Genomic DNA, 21339 nt, shown 5'->3' with positions numbered 1-21339 from the left:
AGCAGTGTCCGTTTGTATGTTCATCTCAAGTCTTGTTAACGTGATATCTCATGAACTGTTGTACCCAGTGTCTTCATATTTGGTGGCAGGGGATTACGCAGACACCAGTTGATTTGGGTGACCTTGATCTTATTTTCAAGGTCATCATGACTCTATTGCTTACAATCCATGAGAGGTATTATTTTCTGGTGTTTCTTTGATTCTAACATTTTCGTACTTAAAAATGTGAACTTTCGACAAATACATTCCCAAAAATGCTGTCAAAACTCTTACCTCCTATTACATCATTGCCACAAAACCTGCATTTTTTGACACACCGAAAACTGAAGTTCAGGCTTGAACACACTTCACACTAAAGTCAGACCTGTCAGATCACTTTTGTGCACAAAGACAGGATGAACTCACTTCTTTCCTGTGTGTGCTAATACCCTGTGAGGTAATGTCTCATTTGGTACCCCTCTCCCCTCATTTGGTTTTGTAGTCACAACATTCAAGTCTGCTCACTTAAAGAATGGTCGGACTGCCTAGAGTTTAAAGCGGATTTGATTCACCATATTAAGGTGTGTGGAGTCCATTTCAGGTGTCCACCACCGTGATATTGCTGGTATATTGCTAACAGCAGCATAAAACCATTCCCACTCAATTACTGTTCAGAGCAGGACAGGCAGAAGAAGCTTGACAATTTTTCAAATGTCATTTTTTTTTTCAGATAATTCCCTTGGCTCATGTATCAAGTCGTAGCAAAAAGGAGATACAATTGGTCAGCCCAAATGCTGTTGACCTCAATAAGTATCAAGAACGGGTTAGACAGGCCATTGACCAATATGATAGGTTTGTATTGCTCTTGAGTGAGGACTGACACAGCATTTTCTGTTAGAAGTATATTTTCTCTTCTCAAGACACATTTGTATCAACATTACTAATTGCTCTGGAAGCCATTTCAAGGTTTTGCAAACTTCTCAAAGTGTAAGAAAACTTAACCACAACCTGTTCTTTGAGGAAATGATTAATTTGACATTGCTTGTCTCAAAAAATTATCTGGTCAGGTTTGGAAAATTCCAGATACTCTGTTTTGAACTTGCAAGCCTTCCCTTTCTTTCTCATCCTCTCTCCATGAATTTGTCTCTTGTCTTTATGAATCCATTTGTCTGTGTCATGTTATTCATGTTTTCCATCTATTGTAATAGTCAAATCTGTCAGTTTAAATTTTGTGCAATGCCGTATTTATGAAATGTGTGAATGGTTTGGTATGTAACAAGCAAAAGCGATAATTGTAAATGTGTTATTACACAGGACATCATTTAGTATTTTATATATTACTCACCCAAAATTAGCAAATTAATATTGAGCAAAGTACTTGTTTCCTAAGAATTCAATGAGTGAGATGATGCTCAGCTTTTCAAGAGTCAAGCAACTTCTACTACTATTGTGACAGGGGTATTGACATTGTGACATCCTACATACGACATCACTCAATGTTATTTCACAATGTGTACTGACATTGTAAAATCATTAAACAGTGTTATCTTTAATGGGTGAGTAATAAATCTCAATGTACAGGAAATGTGGAGATATTCATTCAACACAATCTAAATGGCTACATTGTTGACCATTAGGGCTGAACAAACAATGCAGGGCAAAATCCCACATTTAACCTTGCATTGTAAAAGTATGTCACATGATCATAATCGTTCACTGTTTATTTTCAGGAGACTAAATCAAATTGGCTGGAAAGCTTTGCCTGAGAGTACCAAAGAAAAGTAAGTTTATAGGTGTCCTGAATGTGAAAGCTTTTAGGGACTGTACATAACTTATGGCTGGGGTGGGGGATGATGACCATGATTTTTATAGAGAAGCATGTACAATGTGAGAGACCCCCCTAAAGGTAATGTACAAAATACATGACCTTTCCTTCCCCACACACATGTCATGGCATAACCTGAAAATATTAATCTGTACAAAACTGATGACATAACAGTACAAAATTGATGACACCCTTTCTTCCTCACCTCACTCAAGGTTGGTAAAATGTCTCTTCTCTCTAGTATATGCAAGAGCTAACATTAGCTGATCAACAGAGTTGTACCCTTAGCACTTAGGTTGTCACATCACATTCGTTAATCAAGAAGCCAATGTGCTCATCCATATTTTCAACAGTCTATACTTAGAGGTCCTAGTAAGGCATAAAGGTTGCTGATACCCACAAAATATAAAAGAGTGTGGTTTTGTGCAATCCCAAAGATTGCCTCACTTATCTCTAACTTGTAAATCAGCAAATTCAATGTTTCAGACCCCTGTTCAACAATGTTATCAAAGCACTAAAACAGTCATAAGTTTTTGATAAAGTATGGCAACTATGATCACCTTAATCCTAAGAATGCCTTAAGGAACATCTCCAGGAAGACCGTCATGTTTTCTGTTATGGCAGGCAAGGAAAATTCCATCACTGAAGACATTCACTGTGAATTCTTTCCTTGTTATCCAAGTCTGCCTTTTTTAAACTGACATATCAACAAGAATACAAAGAGGAAAGAGGCATATAAGATAAAAGCAAAAGCCTACCTTTAGAATACAGCACCACAAACTTTAAAGACACGTCATAGTACTATTTTACGTAATTGCATGTGATTTTGTTCAAAAACATGTTCTTGAAACAATGCCCTATGACGCAGGCATAGCAACAAGGTCGTAAAGCTCAGCGAGTGCCTATAAGCTCCGCTCATTGGTGTTTCATCTCTACCAGCCATGTCATTACAGAAACCCAACGATGTTTTGAGTTTCCAGTAGCAGTTTCCGGTGGATGTGCAATTTTTCGCAAGCACTAGTTTTGAATACTTTTTCTTTTTTCACTAACATGCTCATATTTCTTTGTATTAGGAGGTGCTGACGTGTTATATTTTGTGTATTTATACATTTTGTATTTTTCAAATTTAGTAAGAATGACTTACATTGTTCACATTTTGCCATATGCTTTTATTCGCAGTTTTGGTCAATTTATATAATCTAAATATATTTTATATTTCAGTTTAAACGTAATTATTTGAATTATAAATGTAAACTAATATAAACATATGTCTTTGTCATTCAGCAATTTGCACCATTACATTGAAATGGAGTTTATACATAATTATTGTTCAAAGCGGTAAGAATGCATTACACTGGACGCGTCAGCCATTTTCGTGCCAGTTCGGAAACGTATTCTAATTTTATTAGAATTATTTCAAGGGTTAGGTTTAGGGTTAGGGTTAGGGTAAGGGACCTAATCTAATATAGTAGGTAGATACATGAGTACCAGTTGTTTTCCTTTTCTATTTCCATTTTTAATACTTTGTTCACAAGTTAAATAAACGATGAAATGTGTTAATGTAGAAATTTTGGGCGAATGGAAATCGGCCTTGAACTTGCAGTCCAACTTTCACCTCAAGATCTAAGAGGTCTAACTCACCCTCGTGCCGTCACAAGACATGCCCACGTCTCACTCATTCCGTAGCGCGATCCACATTGTCCTTACGGGTTCCCTACAACACTTTTCAGTCACGAAAGGACACAATGATTTTAAAACACGCACGTCAATCATGCATCCACTGTGAAATCGGCGTCTTGACGCCTGACGTCAACAAACGTCTTCAGTTCGAACCATATCAGCTCAATCCACACAACATGTTATCTTGCGGATTACGGAATAGTATGATTGTGCCAAATGATATCGGGGCCATTCAACAACCGTCAGTAGATCAAAAGCCCGAGACACCAAGTCTACCCGTAACCTTCGCAATTGACCGCAACCAATTCGACTCTTTCCGTTCATTTCTGTGACGTCACAGGAATGACTAGCTAAGTTTGCACATCATGCAACAATGTGGATGTAGCTCAGTCGGTTAGCTGTTGGGCTAACAATCCAAAGGTCGCGGGTTCATGTCCGACGGGTTGTCACAAACTGGTTGCCTGTCTCACTGACATGTGCCCTACAGCTGAGAACGTCCTCACGAGAAATTATGGTGCTGAATTCTAAAGGTGCTCCAAAGCAAATAGCTCATCACAATATGGTTACCTCAATATGTATCAAGACCTAAGGCAGTGACCATGTCCAAGCTATGTACAAGCCAATTTCTCATACAGTGTACAGTCCACTTTCTGCATGTCCATGGATCCACATATGTCCCCAAGTATCCCTGCCTGATTATCTCCTGTGAACATTGAGCCTGCAGGGCAAGCTTCTCAAGCTTCAGGGCAAGCTATGTTACTGTAAGACACATGCTTGACATGACCTACTAACACCCAAATTATGATGAAATGACAAAAGGTGGAGATACCAGTATGGAATCAAACTTGACTCCACTGTGTTATTTTGATGCCTGGATGTCTACTAAGGAACGAATAGAACCACCATTTCAGGAGGGAAGAAAGAGCAGCACTACCGAAATGTTCATGGTCAAACTATTCAGTTTAAACCAAGCTGTCAAAGTTTACATTGTGTCACTATTAGCATTTTGTAACTATCAATTATACCATGGTCTTAGCAGGATATATTCCATTGGAACGTTTCTTGAGATGAGGATCATAGATCTCACAAGTACCAGTTCCTCAACAAATCTTTTCTTGTACCACCATTCAAATTCAAAACAGAATGAAAAGTAAAATTCAGAATGGAGATTTGCTCATCAGCCTAGATCTGAATGACGTGAATAACACCACACCATACATGCATTCACCTTTCATCCAACAAACATCTGTGCTTTGGTTTCAACCATCCCGGGTCAAGGGGTCACTAAGCATAGTGGTTCAAGAGTTCACTCGTGATGACAGGGCCCAGGTTTTCGATTCTCCACATGTGTGAAGAACATTTCTTGTGTCCCCAGCCATGGTATGGCTGGAAAACTGCTAAAACTGGCATAAAACTAAACTACTTCACTCACTCAAACAAACCAACTCAGCAAGGTTTTTCAAGTATTTATGTTCCATATATCTGTAGCACCCTATATATTCACCAGTGCCTCTCATCAAATTTGCTTGTCTACAATTAGTTTGTCTTCATAAATGTCTATACAACATTTTCACTAAAGATAGCAGCAGAACATGATGTACACTGTACACTTATCGTGTGTTCCTCATACTACCATCAAAATCGGAAATAAAACACTTGACACCCCAAGGAGGATCAATATACCTAAGCACTGACTGGATTTGTGACAGTTGGTTTGTTCTACAGGTCATAGAGAGTGATTGCTCAGACGCTTCCTTCAGTGTAACAGTTGCAAGGGAGGTAACTGATGCTATACCCTTGTGTTAGAAAAATGAAGGAAGACACACATGGTTTGTTGGGTTTTTTTGGAGCATGCAACCAAAGAAAAGTTATTCTAATGAGAAACAAGTTACAATACAAGTGTATGGCAACACTGATGTTGAAAACAATATCCATCTATGTCAAGATATTCAGCCCTGCAACTAAGGTACCATAGAAGTTACAGAGATCTTATCTTCGCTTCATTTGGACAGATTGTCTGTAAAATCACGATTGAACATCAAACAATCAATAGACTTATGGAGTTTTACTTGTTGGAAATAATAATTCTGAGCCCAAGAACCACTTGCCATGGACATTGCCACAAGAATGTCTGAAATATAGACTCGTTTCAAACCTGAAACAAATGCTGATCACTGGCACATAATTTAGTCAGTCCACTGCCAGGAACTCTCTTCAGTTGATGTACATTTGGAATGGTCAAGCATGACATGGCTGTAAGCTGATAAAGCTACACACAGAGCGACCAGTAATATTTGGTGGCAAGGTAGCCTAGTGGTTAAGCGGATTGACGGTCAAGCCAAGGTCCGTTTTTGAATCCCTACATGCATATTTGTACAATGTGTAAAGCCCATTTCTGGTGTCTGTTCTCTCTCTACCACCATTCATATGTTATACTGGTGTAATATTGCTAAAAGTGGCATAAAACTAGCTCACTCACTCACAGTTACCTGTAATATATGCTTTACAGTGTAAAAGACTGTTGAAAATCTGCAATTAGGTTATAGTGTAGTGGCAGCCAACTAATATGATTCATGGCACTGATATAAGACAGGTAGTGTTGTTCATTATTGTTTGAGATTACTTCAGTGTGTATTTTATAAATTTATTCAAATATATCTGAGACACTATGCTTCTAATCATAAAATTAGAGGAATAATGAACACTTTTCTTAAATTAAATGTTTATTATCTCTTTTTCTAACTGACCTATCATAATAATACCTTTCATTTATTTCAGATATGACACCAACAAACCATTCTCATTCTTTGAGAATTATGAAAGTTTGAAAACAGATTTGTCAGAAACTGATGGGCAGATGAAAGAAGACATCAGCCTGCTAGTACAGGAAATAGAAAAGGGGAAGATGTTCCTGGAGCAAGCCAGAGACTTGAAAGAAGCTGGAGAAGTGACCCGCAGTTCCCCCAAGTCACTGACCACTGGCAAGCAAATGCAGATGTCTCAAGAGACGGACAAAGAGAGCATCCTTGCTCAGATTATCGCTCCATCTGACGTGGAGGATGATGACATTTGTGCATAAATAACTTTCAGATGTCACTTTTGTGATTATTTATCTGCGTAGACATTTTCACAGATAGATCAAACTTGCAGACAGGGTATTTGTTCATCAGTGAGACAAGCCAGTACTTGTTTGATACCATGTCCAAATTACATCAAAGAGGATTTTACTTGCAGGTTTGACACAAATAGCAGTTGCAGTTCGGGCGCCATTTACACTTTTGATAAATGCTTGATGATTTTACATTTTGACTTTTGTAAGTGAAACACTTTCTTTATATGGAGATGCTACTTTTCAATTTATTTATAGTCACTCCCAAAGTTAAATTTAAGATAAACTACCTTGTGTTGTCTTTCGGTGCTACTCTGTAGATGATTTCTTGTAGTATGACTATACACTGTGTGGCTAATTGAAACAGAAGTTTAAGGTGGGAGAAAACTGGCATCTGTATTTTGCCCATGTATAATGTTGAATGAGAGCTACTGTAGTTTTCAGTATGACATTAATAAACACAAAACAATACCCACCTCTTGATTGAATGTCATCAGTAATTCACTGAAAGATTGCACTTACTTTTAGTTCTTAACATTGCCACAAATTAGCAAACATTTCACAACATTGTGTCATGTGTTATGAACTTTGATAAACCTTGTGAAACTATGTTTAAGGATTTACCCATTTATATCTTCTGGTCAGTGGCCAGCTTCAAGGGTAGAAGAAATATTTGAAAGATGTTTTGAAATAGTTTCCCACTGAAAAGGATGCAATAAACTGTGTGACCTTTTAGCATAAAGTGTAAGGTAAATGACGTTGAATGACACCTGTAACATTAAATAAATGTTTTGAATAAGGTTATGAATAAATTAAAGGAAAACTGCATCTTCTGGTCAGTGGCCAGCTTCAAGGGTAGAAGAAATATTTGAAAGATGTTTTGAAATAGTTACCCATTTATATCTTCTGGTCAGTGGCCAGCTTCAAGGGTAAAAGAAATATTTGAAAGATGTTTTGAAATAGTTTCCCGCTGAAAAGGATGCAATAAACTGTGTGACATTTTAGCATAAAGTGTAAGGTAAATGACGTTGAATGACACCTGTAACATTAAATAAATGACGTTGAATGACACCTTTGACATTAAATAAATGTTATGAATAAGGTTATGAATAAATTAAAGGAAAACTGCATGGAATCTTCTTCATTTTCACTACTCTACATAAAGCTTTAGCTGGTAGCATGTTGTTCACTGGTCACAAGGGGAACATGTGTTGATGTACATAAATGTAAGGAAACATCGTGGGTACATCAACCCATGGGCCCAGAAGGACCAGTGAACAAAGAATTATCTTAATGAAAACCTCAGTGTTAATTTTGAATTGTTTGAAGCACTGGTACAAAATTTTTCATAACCATTGATAGATTTTGCAGCTGACCAGAAAAACAGATTTAGAGTTATCTCTCTTCCATGGATTTGCATTCGCAAAACATCTGTAATTTCCATACATGATACATTATTATTGTCAATCTAGTAAAAGAGGTATTACCACGTGGTACAAAATGAGTTTGTCATTCCCAGTTTGGTACATAGAAAATGTTACTCACTTGTAAATGGGGTATATTGAAAATATAGAAATATAGAAGCTCAACCAATCAGAAATCGACATATAGCAAGATAAGCCAGTATATTGGGGTGATAGGTAGTGAGCCTCAGCTCCACCTTTGTACTGAAGGCAATGCCCATATATGTATAGTAATTTTATGAGGCAAGTCTAGATAAGTGGACAGCACATCCGGATGAGTACAGTACGTCTGATGACGCCAGTTTGTTAAGGAAAGATTTATATTTTGTTTAAAAATTATCATTTAAACTATTAATTATTACCTTAGAGACTTGTACAAGTCTAGGTACAGAATAGTATCACTGATTTGGCCAGGTGTGTGTTTTAAAACTGCACTCATAATGGAAAGACACACCCAGTAAACCATGCTTTATTAACTGAGTCCCCTTGTTTTCTTTTTTTATCAGGTTAACTTGAATCTCGAATAGATTGAATTAAATGTTAGTTTGGTTGATATGTGTTAGCAATATGGATCAGTCAATTTACAGTGTGTTAAGTTCTGTGTGTGGGGTAGCCTAGTAGTACAGTGATTACTCATCAGGCTTAAGACCTTGGTTTGATTCCCCAGTGGATGCAATATCTGAAGCTCATGCCATGATATTGATGGAGTATTGCTGATAGTGACATAGATATCATTAGTAATTGTTGTTCAGCTGAAATTGGGCACCATGGTCTGGGGCATTAGTGAGCTTTGCTCACATTTTCAGCTTGTTTGAAATTAAATATTGATATTTGTATAATTTTAGTCAGGCTCAACATCAGACAGGTAGCAAGCCACTTTTTTCATGTAACATCAAATAGGTTGCAGACCATTCATTTAGATAATATTGAGGACTTGCCCAGCCTTCTTAGCAACAATCATGTGTAAGCCCAGGCTGATTTTTTTTTGTTTTGTTTAATGATAGCTACACCCCTGAACATATATGCCTGACTGAATGAAAATGTCAGTCTCTGGCGTCTCTGAACACATTCTGCTCAAACCTCCACTGGCCTAATGAAGTGTGATAATAATTTCAAATTAACATTAATAATGGGCTCAGATGTTTGTATATGATTATTATAAATTTTCCTGGCTATATAATGCCTACTTTTTTTTATTTCAATCTTACTGTTACATAATTTATGAAGAAAACATGAAGTATAATGTTAGCAGCAGTGATATATCATGAAGCGTGGTTGATTCATATAGTGTATGCATTTGAATTTTACAGAAAATAATAAACAAATATAATTAAATTACTTAACAACTGCTTACTTTTATGAAACCATTTTTGACTACATTTTTGTATTTCCATAACTGGTCCTTGTAATTTCATTAAAGAAACTTTTTTCCTTTTCTGATCTTGGCATTGCTAGGCTTAGACATAATCAAGGATATTCTCGTTGCCAAATCTCTCATCCCAGCAAATATCCAAAATTTCTCTCACTCTAGAGTGGGTTGAAACCCAGGATGGGACTCTACTCTCAATAGGCGTGGTGTGTATTCATGTTTGTATTCAATTTCATGTTCATGTTTTTGTCATTATTTGCTATTAAAACCACAAAATGATTATAAACAACTTGAAATGATTCCCTGTCTAGTCTGTTTTATTATTGTAAGTAACCAGCATGCCTCTCTATGAGAAAAAAAATTAAAGTCTGTTTACATGTGTCTGATATACCACTACAGCAAATTTGATTAAATTTTCTTTCAAAAAAAGGTAGATGTATCATTAATGTTCCTATGGAACTTCAAAGACATAACAAATCAAAGATCTATTTCAGAATTTGAAATTATTATTTTATGTTATTGGTTTTTATGTGTATGAATATGAGACAGTGTAGAATCTTCACATATAGCTTTATTTGTAGACCAGTGAACTTTCTTACTACTAGTCATGCCCTGCAGTATTCCGGAATGTGATTGGGTGTGCATAGAATTAGTCTAAAGTCAGGAGTGCCAGTCATACTCTTTCAGTTCCTTGCACTGTTTACTCAGAACTTTGTGGGTGAAACACATGTTATAACGTGTTTACCAGGGATTTACAGGATGCAAATTCCTGCAGTCTCTACGCAGAAAATTAACAACGGATGCAACGAAATTGATTGGCGCATCCACGTGGACATAGAAAAAGTCCAAATACTTTTTGTAAAAATTTTGATTAAGTAACAATAAGTTATGACTGTGTCTGCAGCTAGCCAGATTATGGTTTCTTTTGCAAGTTAATTACTGTAACAATGTGATGATCATGATACGCAATACAATAACAGTAACTGAATATAGAACAATGTTACAACATGGTATAAATGACAGTAATATTTAAGTGTCTGGAACCCCATTTCATAATCCAGGTCCCTGAAAATTAATAGTATGAGCTCCAGGAAACCTCCAACATAGGGTTCGAGGTAAATTCCAGGTTGACTTGGCAGCATGACAGGACCAAACAGGAGAAAAGATGTCAACAAGGCCATTTAATACATCTGAATAGTTTCACCCATAAATCAACAAGGAGCAAAAGCGTGTTGTAAAATTGACCATTTACGTCTTCTGTGCTCATGTGTTTACATATAAAAGTTGAGAGATTTGCATAATGATTATAAATGATGTTGCAGTCAATAAGTCAGAAGTTTATTCTCTTCTTTGCCATGTCCAGTGCTGTTATTTTTGTTTATTTTTTTTGTTCCCATTCTTTTTGTTAGTCTAAAAACTTTATTTTTCTTTCCAAAACTGTTCTTTTTGTACAGTATATGTGCATGACTGAATATGTTTGGGATGCTTGGTCTTTGGTGACATTATCCAATCTCTTTCATTTGACTTGTGTACTTCATTATATGAAGTCGTTATATAAACTATTCTCATGGACGCTACTCAACCAATGATTCCAAAATGGAATGGAATGGGTTATATGTGTACTTTGTCATGTGTCTCAAACAGATGGGCTGTTTTTATAATGTTTTGAAATTTTTCATTTTCATCTATATTCAACACAAACTTGACATTTAAAGCATCTGCTTATGCAAATGATATCACCATTGGAACTTTTTTCTGAAACCAAATATTCCCCTAGAGATGAAATAACTTTGTTTCATATATTTTTACAGTAATTTTAACAGTTGCATATCATATGAAGTGTGGCAGGTCTGGAAATGTTTTAAAAATTGATCATACATGCATCATACGAATTAATATTTTCAGCACCCAGCTTATCCAAACCATGAATATTCAGAACAGACAATATTTAGAAGCAATGAAATGCATTCCACTTGAAATACATTGTACTTCACTTATCCCAAATCTGATTTCCAGGTTTTGACAGTGAAATTTGATAATCACTGTTTGTGTTTATTAATGATGTTATTAGTCATATTGGGTATGAAAATGTTCATTGTATTTCTTTTGTAGTCTCAGATCTGTTTGGGTACTTTTGTTCAAAATTTCATTTGATATTGTCCACAATAATCTGATTGCACCCACTCACTGTTTGTCTTACGGATGGGGCTTTGTGTTTTGCACTTACACCTACCAAGATCTGATAACTGCTATTGATGCCTTGAACCAGATTATACATGCCATCTTTGATTTGCCACAGGTCATGACTGTTCTAGTGTGAATATTATATGCTAGCCAAATGATGAGACTGTTCAGTATATAAATACTATCCGCTAACATGCAGAAATCAGTTTTACCAAAGTGCTTCGCTTATGTTTATTACTTTATAATACAGCGCCCCAGCTAAAACTACAAAGTATTGGCGTACATTATTTCTTATATGATCATTGTTTCAGATACAGTTTATTCCATCCATTAAATGCAAATTATAATTAAGCCAAACCAATTCTATTTCATTTTCTATAGATTCACTGGTCATATTTTTTCAAGAATAGAAAAAAAATATAGAATAAAAATAAATTTTATCAAATCCTAATGTTTTTTGGGCCAAAAATGTAATCTTAAGAGATTTTTTTAGATTGTATTTTGACCCAATTTCATTACATAACTTGCCAAAAGTGTAATACTTTTAGTAATTAAAAGGAATATTATTATGACTGGTGATTTTCGTTTTTTGTATTTTCCCTCTTTTTCTGAGGACAAATATCAGTGAAACAAGAAATAAAATTGGTCTGGCCAGCGTTTGAATTGTTGGAAGATTCAGATTGGAAGGAAACATGTAGAACTTGTGACTGTTTCTGGATTAGTGTATGAGAATATAGACTCTGTGTACTTAATCCCTGCACAAAGAAGGAATGCCCAGTGAAAAGGTAATATAATTAATTTTTATGCTACATTTGTATTTACCAAGTTTTTGTCACCAGTCCGTCCAATATTCTTGAAAGTCTTATGCTTTTCATAAATGCCAGGAGTTTTGCCCACATAGAAGTTGGTTTAAGGAGATAACAGAGGTCAGTTAATACTGTAATCAGATATCCAGTAATTTGTTTTTCTTGACAATATTTGAGAAAATGCAAATATCTATATGACACATACCTAGGTGAGGTAAAGTGCTATTGCACTTGTATTTATATTATGTCGTAAACATTCCCTCTAGATTACGGTTGCCACTTTCTTGTGATATCACAATGGCATACAGAAATGAAACAGAATAAAAATTTTCTTTAAAAAGTCACAGCTATCCCAAGTGGTCTGTATAAAGAGTTATCTCCCCTAGCTTAGAAAATGCAAATACCAATATGATCTCTTTGATGCTTATTCAGGTGAGGTAAAGTGCTATGACACAATTTTTTATTGCAGTTGTGTCCCATTTTGACCACATGTTATCATCAAACATGTATCCTTTTGTTCTGCATGTTAGTTGCTTGAATTTAGTGATAGGAACAGCAATGCAGCTTTGTTAAAGAAAGAGCAAACACTTGCATTAAATCAAAATGAAGGCAAGCATTATTCACAGTTTCATATCTACATTTAAGGGTTTAAGAAAAGAAAAGCTATTCAATGAAATCATTTACAGTATCTTGTAAAAATTGTTTTGTTTTATGTTTTTATCTGCAGCAGAGTAATTAGTTCTATACTTGATAAACATACAGAAACCATTTGGGAGAAAGAAATTTACTAATATTTTTATCACTATATTGTGTTTTAGTATGTAAATTGCCCTTAGCTTCAATAAAACAGCTTCTTAATGAATTAATGGTTTCTTTTTAATGGTTTGTTATATGTTATTTGTTCAACAGATGTGTGAACTATCACCTTTGAGGTATTCAACTACATGTAATACTGTGTGAGTGTGATCTGATGTGTACCTGCAAAGTAATACCTGATTACACCATGCTTTCATCAAATTGGAGACATTTCTCACGACTGTGATTTTTCCCTTTTGGAATGTTATACACTTGGATGCAGAGAGCTTTTTTCTGACCACACATTTTTAGGTCTGAAAATTGAACATTGTGTATTGTGCTCTGGAGGCTATAAAATTATGCCCAAAAGTAGAATATTATTTTTTTTTATTCAATGGTGTAAGGTCAATTGTGAAAATAGACACTCCCAAGTCTTGTCAGAATATTTTTATGTTAAAAAAGCAGTAAAGGGATCTTTATACTTATGAATAGTGTTACATGCACTCTATAAAATGACATGGCATAAAAGAAAAAAAAATCCTAATGAGACACAAACGAATTTTAAGTGGTCACGGCCCTAATGATGAACAGGCATAACTCTTAACACTAGGTCATTTTAGCTAGGTCACATAGCTCGCCCACCACCCCTTACCACAATTTCCAGAAGGCGACAGAAGTAGTTCCAGGCCACCCTGCACTTTCTGGGTTATACTGTTACCTATTTTAATTGAACAGAATTACCTGCTTCAACCTATTCCACTTAATGAAATGAGACAACATGAACTTAATCTCCTTAAAAATGCGTTCCTCTAACACTTCATGTTGTTATTCCTGACACTTGTTTCTGGCCATAGGTTAACAAACTATAAAGACAAACATTTAAAGTGTGGTTATCATGGTGTTTGTTTTGTATCTGGGGAGACATGCACATCCAATCCCAAATGGACAGTCCCTCAAAAGCAACTGTTTATTCAAAGGTGAACAAGACAATACATGAACTGCCGTTTCTCGGGTTTCAGAACAACAAATATGTCGTCCACATTCCAATGCCAGCACATACGTTGGGAAGGCTTTCTGTTCTGACATATATATCTCAGTGAGGGTAGGTGAAAATGATGAGTCCATTGGTAGTCCATGTATTTGTTCATGTATTTGTGATGTACGTAGAGTCGATGCAGGCTGAGGTGTGGTTAATGATAGAGTCGATGGAAAGGCTGTTGTCAAGTGGTTATTCAAGGTGGTTGAGTTGTTCCCATAAGGCTAAAAGGACTTCTTCACGTGGAACATAAGTAAACAAGTCGACAACATCATAGCTGATGATGGTAGGACCTGTCAGGTTCTCAGTGAATCTCGAATGGGGACTATCATTTCCGAGAATGGGGCTTTTCACAGAGATGCTGGATCGTGTCTCTTGATGTTTTCCTTCCAGTGTATGTCATGAAACCATGGTGCATTTACTGCTCATCAGTACCTACTCGTTTCCTTTTCCTAAACAAGACGTTCTTTAAGTCATGACCAGCACTAGACGCTACAATCACATAAGAAGAAGAATACCCTGGCACATCAGTCGCGGTCTGTGACTTAGGCATTGCAAATTATTAACTTGCGGACCAAAACATGGAAATCAGCTCAGCCACCAGCTCCACCGCCACACATGTGCACGGGTCATGGTCTATACAGGCGAAAGTAAATTCTCAATAAATTGATCAAGATATATATATAGTCATGAACCACGTTGGGCTATACGGACTGCAGAGGGTTTACTGATCTAGTATGGAGACCCACATTAGAGCCAGCCACAAGGAACATATAGACAATATTATACAGGTGGCAGGTGCAAGGTAAGCTGCTCAAATTGCAGGGGATATAGTCGCCACATAGCAAGGGCAGCACCGTAAGCATATAACAGACCACATGGACCAATATGACCGAAGACACCACAATATGCGCTTCGAGGAGCCGGAAGTGGCATCTTTGGGGTTAGTTATGGAATCTTCAGAACATTTCTCAGTCATATACATATTCGCCAACAAGTTAACCGTCTTTGATGTGTTCATTCCAGAATCCATGCCGCTGATGCCAGATGACACATGCAGCAAAGACACAAAAGACGACTGTATAGGTCACGTTATTACATAGATTACGAATAACCTTTTGCGGATAAGACTTGGTGTCTGGTGAATTTAATTTACGGACAATTGACGAATGGTCCCAGTCGTCCGGAGCCAGTGTTTTCTGGTACCATTGAGGGTTATTTTCCAGAGCTTAGAATTATTGACTACAGCCAGGATTGCTTTAGGAAACCACCCAATTTTTGAGTCTATATGGAACTTCAGATAGAGGATCTTAATATCTTCGTAGATCTACGTATACAGAATGCATTATCTCCATCGAGAGTCTCCTGTCAACTACCTACCAGTGGTATTTAATGAATAGATACCTGGATTCACTTGCTCTGAATCCGATGTGTATATCTATACATGTCTTGTGTGATGGCTCAGAATTCAATCTGCCAATATTTGTATAAGATTAAGTGTTTTTCTTTTTTGTTTAGGACCTTGATCAGGGTGTTGTTTGGCACATTTGGAACATGGCAGGGGCTTTTGTTTTGGACTTGCTGACTGCATTTCCAGACCTAGCAATAGGGGAACAATATCCTGTACATTGTAAGCTGTAGAAACCTTTCCAATGTCGCGTGTCATTTCTAAAATATAACAGTTTAAAATACCTATAGTTCAAACACACATATTTGCTAAACAACAATAAACAATCAATCAATATACACCATTCAAAAAAGTAGAGGATATTCCTTTTTGTGAGCATAGTTCTAGCCCATGCTAAAGCATATTAGAAAAAATAATATATACGAGTCATTTTCAAAATTCATACATATTTCATGTAGGCGAAAGTTGTAAATTATGCCGGTTTTCGTGTTTTACATTGACAAAGTAGTACACACATGTGGAGTGCTATTCCATGTTCAGATGGAAAAAAAAAACATGAAGAGCTAGGTGTTATAGAAAAAACTACTGACCCCAAACCATAGGTTTACGGTAGTCCAGAAACTCAACAACCCAAGATATGTAAGGGTACAAGTTGAAGACTTACGAGGGCTGCGAATATAGCTGTGAAAAGGCAGCGATAGTAACTTAATGAACTTAAGTCTCTTCTCACAGGAGCACACGTCTTTAGAAAGTTGTACCTGAGTCAAGCCTGCAGACAATATAAACTTAAAGAAAGGTTCAAGGTTTACTGCTTATGTTGACGTGTGTAGATTCTGGCACCTAACTTTGGCACTACCAGCGTAGCTGAGCTGTTTCAAGAGACAGTTCACCAAGGTATCTCCGAGCACTTGTTAACGCTTCATGTCCTTGTGACCTAACAGTAAAGGTGAGCAGGTGGGTGTACAACTTCTCAGTCAAATGAATTGAGCCCCGAATGAAGCTTGTACATTAACCTATACTCTTAAACGTAGGGGAACTTCATTTTCAACTTACGATTGAAACAGTTGGGAGATATATCGGAGTGAGTCAATGTTCATCTGATAACAATGGATGATTTGAGAGTGCATCACTACTTGCACTTTCTTATGAACATAAATGTTGGTACATTGACAGTTCTTGTCGGGTGACGTGAAATGTGGATGTGTTTCACTTTCAAACAGCTTCGTGGAAACTACGTGCTTCTCTTGTTATAATGAGTAAGATATTTCACCTTTCGAACTAGTCATACTAAAGAGTAACACTTACATGACATTTGAGATTTCCATATTATTATCAATGTAGATATTTCCATATTATTATCAGTGGTGGTATTTCCATATTATTGTCAGTGGTGGTATTTCCATATTATTATCGGCGGCGGTACATGTATTTCCATATTATTATCAGCGGCGGTACATGTATTTCCATATTATTATCAGCGGCGGTACATGTATTTCCATATTATTATCAGCGGCGGTACATGTATTTCCATATTATTATTAGTGGTGGCATTTCCATATTATTATCAGTGGTTGTATTTCCATATTATTATCAATAGTGGTATTTCATTAGTCTGTTACAATCTTTGTAAGTGTATTTGATAGCTTGCAAGTGTTAGATAAGTGGAAATGCAACAGTATGTATGTCAGCATTCTGTACGGTATGGTTGAAAAACCAAATGATAGTTTTGAAGGAGCAAAAGTCTAGTGTAGAAGAAAAATGGTCTATAATAACGCAAATTTTGACTCTCATACAACAGAAAGCAAATGATAATTTTAACTCACCATTTATAGAAGCTAATAATAAGTTAAATAATTTGATAGAGGTTGACGATTTACCTTCTCAGAGACCTGTTCGTGAAGGTATAAACAAGAAACATTCTTTTCCGAACAAGGCAATAGATGTCATGATACAGTTTTCATAGGCTTGTGATAGAAACAGTCAGGCTGAGAATGTAGAATATGTTGGAATTGAAAAAAGTTGTATTGAAACGGAAACTGCTAAACTTATAACCCCAGCACAAAGGCACCATATCAAAGGTCGGGTGTCACATCGCGGTCAGTTTAGACAATTGATGCAATATATGTCATATTTGGGATTTCACTTTCTCAGTAAAGTACAAATTCTAGTTGCATTTGACCACTTTCTAAATGGCATCGTGTAATCATACACAATTGATGTTTAAAGACAGCTAGGCCGAAAGAGGGTGTCAGAAGTAATATTTCTGCAGACCTCACTCATTAACTTCAACCAGCCAAGTTGCTTGGACCACTTGTAGTGAAATACCAAGTGCTTTTATATCAGTCATCTAGTAGAGCAATAGAACATGAAGGAACAATGTGAAACAGCTTAAACGGTTAGTTAAAAATACCCTCACTGGAACACCTTGTATTATTTTTACACTTTTTATGGGATCATTTGTCACAATAAAACGATTATTTATCAAAGACTCTTACACATCGCAAAGTTTCCGTCACAAAAAATCACCAAGACTCCACTCTCGCCACCCATGCTATCGCAATACAGCTTTGGTGCAAGTGAGCGCTAAAAGCAAAGGGAGCCACGAACCAGATTATCGCTGCCCTTGACAATATTGCCGGCGTTGTTGGGCATTTTTTTAGAACATGCTTTGTAACAAAGTCTGACGTGAAAGGGTGTTATGTTATTTTGAAAGTTTTCGACAGAAAGTGTTATATTTATAGTAACCAGTTACAAAAGGGAGGTAACTGATGTATGCGTGTTTACTTTGTAATCGTCATAGCTACATGTAAACAAAGCACTTGCACAGAATAGGGTCAGTGCCATAAAGCGAACAACTAGCTGCTTCAGCCAATATGTTTGCCGTCCTATACGGTTAAGAGATCGCATCATACCCCAGAAAACATTGTCATAAATTTGTTGCAGGTCATGTATAAATCATTATTCACAGGCAAAGGGTTGACATAGGTATCCTGGTTGACTATCTGTACCCACTCGACCACCCAGCACCCGGGCCGGCCCGGACTGTTAGGTAGTCCTAAAACTGGATTGCAGAACATGACTAAAACGAAACGTGTGTATCAGGGCATTTGCATTTACCATCGTTCACAAATGTGTGAGTTTACCAATGTGTGTTCCAATGTACATTCTACAATGTAATATCTTGTGGAGTATCTGGATGCAATGTTCACACATGAGGAGGTTTAACACTGACAGCTAATGGTATGTCAGGTGGGCAGAAAAGACATAGTACAGGAAGTATTGAATTCACCAATTTTGATTCACTTTGAAACAACACACAATGTTTATTCTACCTGGAAGTCGTTATCGTCAAACGTCAAACAGAACACGTATAATACAGGATAATCGTCTTGCGTTAATGTTGCATACAAATACGTAGAAACCAACCTGCTTTAGGGGACGTGTCTCTATTGAAAACCTCTTTTTTCACCATAAAACGTATCTGCCTGCAAATAAATCTGTGACGTGGGTTTGTAACTTAAAATGTCTTTACATTTGTAGAAAAGTATTCATATTTACAAATACGCAGTCTATACTGAGTGAAATTGTTGTAGAATTGTGTAGCATTGTAAATAAATTTCCAATGTAATGTCCTTTATTTGTCTCGATAACGATTTGTTGTTGGCAGGTATTCTAGTGACTGTCAAACTGATTAATCGGACATTGACATCGCCCGAACACAACCACTTTCCGTAACAACATGCAAAATGTGTGGCATGAAAGAACTCCACCCTTCACGCGTGCATCCTGATCGGGGTAAAGCAGCCTGTAGTTATTCCCCTGGTACGACAAGCGGGTCTCAACTTCAGTGGATGATAATGCCCGTCCATTCATGATGATGATACATGAGTTGTTAATCATGTTTTGATCAACAACATCACACACATGGACTGGACTGCCAGGTCAACTGATCTTAACCCCACCGAACATGTTTGGGGCATTATTGGAGGTCATGTTTAACTGCAGTTCTCCGTGTTCACCTGCAGATTTTGGATTACCTTGAGCAGGCGTTACAGAGAGACTGGCAGAACAGTCCAATGTATAGAATGGAATGTATAGAAGTTTGCATTTTTGTTCATGGTGGTTACTGAACACTGCTTCACTGTCTGAAACTGACTTTAATCAGAGACCATATAATAGATTATGTTAATATTTTTTCGTCATCAATTCAGCACATTTTGCACGACTGCATTTGATGATTGCAAGTTTGTTATTGCTCGACACTGTTTCATTTTATTTTGTCCATCCTGGGTAATAGCGAAACTGGTTGACTGACAAGTCCGTGTGAAATGCAGCGATAGTGGTGTGTTTAAAAGATGGAGATTAGCGTAATATAAATAATAGCAATTACCTCATCCAGGTCTTACTTGGACCTTGGAATAATTTGGTCAGTGTTTGTCCTGAATAAAATGACACTTTGTTGAAAGCATGTGAAAAAGCTCTTCAATTTGAACAACGTGTTTGCATCACATAGATCGGGATATGTGACGGTTTAGTTCCTGCATGAAGGTAGCTCCGAGGATGGGTACTTTTAAAAACTTGTTTCGTTTAACGATTCCTCTTTTAGATGGAAAAAGCTAAGCCTGCTTGCCTTCCTGGGTTTCAAGCGATTTATTCCCATTACCGCTCTTTTTCCCAATGTGTGATTGTTTATTGTTGTCATGTATGTATGGTGCATTAAGGCAATGTAGGCATGAATGTCGACATGTGAGTAACTAGTTCATGTTTTCGCTGGCTCGCCTTGTCCGTGGCCCGGTCTGGCTTTCTGGCAATCCGGTTTCGGATATTTACTGCCCAGTTGCGGCAAGACGACTTGGTAGTGAATGGACCTAAAAGACTGAAGGACAAAACACTACAGAATACTCTGTGACAACCGATCAACACCAGGGACACACTCGGCACAGCTGAATATAGTTGTTGTATGGGTTTGGGCAAGCTGACGGAGAGTGTTTATCCACACCGACAGACACACTGGCAGACCATGCGGGCAAGAATTAGATCTACACATGCATGATGTACTGCGATACTGGACACATTTTGTTTTCCACTCAACTGGATTAGCAGACCGCGACAGTCACAAAACACCGACGTTTTTAATAATTCAGTGCCACAAAAAGCACTGCCATCAAATATGAGAAAATCAAGACGAGACACACCTGAGAAATTTACCGTGGATAAAAACAAATATGGAAAAGGATACACTGTCACAGCTATTCGTCAGAAAATCCAGAAGCCTGCAGTAATCACATCCAGAAAGGTATGTATGTCAGTATACCATTCAGTGTCTCCAGGTTAATAACCCATGGTGAGAATATTTAAGAATAGAATATATATAGAGAGGATATTACAGAAGTATGCATTGTGTTGTTCATCTCCATCAATGATATTGTCAATAATAATACTGATGAACACCAGTTATGATTGCAAAACAGTTATCGCCAATACATCAGTATCACGTGTGTGCAGTAAAGTTATACCATATTTATACTAGTCAGGTGCATTGCATATGTCAGTTAAAGGGGCACTGATGCGGATCAATTTCCGTGGACCGGTGTAAACTTTTGTTATTGTTTTTCTCCCGTGAGTACCCGGATGATATCCCAGAATTCGTGACTGGTTCGTGACCTCTGCTGCGCATTCCGTAAG

The 21339-nt window shown here is 37.0% G+C and overlaps 1 protein-coding gene across 1 annotated transcript in view; it reads left to right on the top strand.

The window, feature by feature from the left end:
* The window catches only part of LOC137271972 (von Willebrand factor A domain-containing protein 3B-like), a 96164-nt gene that overhangs the window by 36250 nt on the left and 38575 nt on the right, over positions 1-21339 (top strand). Inside the window, exons 19-23 of the mRNA XM_067804349.1 lie at positions 710-831; positions 1710-1760; positions 6263-6555; positions 19660-19732; positions 20758-20950. Of these exons, the coding sequence (XP_067660450.1) occupies positions 710-831; positions 1710-1760; positions 6263-6555; positions 19660-19732; positions 20758-20950 (732 nt within the window). The remainder of the gene's footprint in view (positions 1-709; positions 832-1709; positions 1761-6262; positions 6556-19659; positions 19733-20757; positions 20951-21339) is intronic.

Source organism: Haliotis asinina, chromosome 2, assembly GCF_037392515.1.
Source record: "Haliotis asinina isolate JCU_RB_2024 chromosome 2, JCU_Hal_asi_v2, whole genome shotgun sequence".
Taxonomy (NCBI): Eukaryota; Metazoa; Mollusca; class Gastropoda; order Lepetellida; family Haliotidae; genus Haliotis; species Haliotis asinina.
Note: the sequence above shows the minus strand (reverse complement) of the source record. Positions and strands in the feature narration are given on the sequence as shown.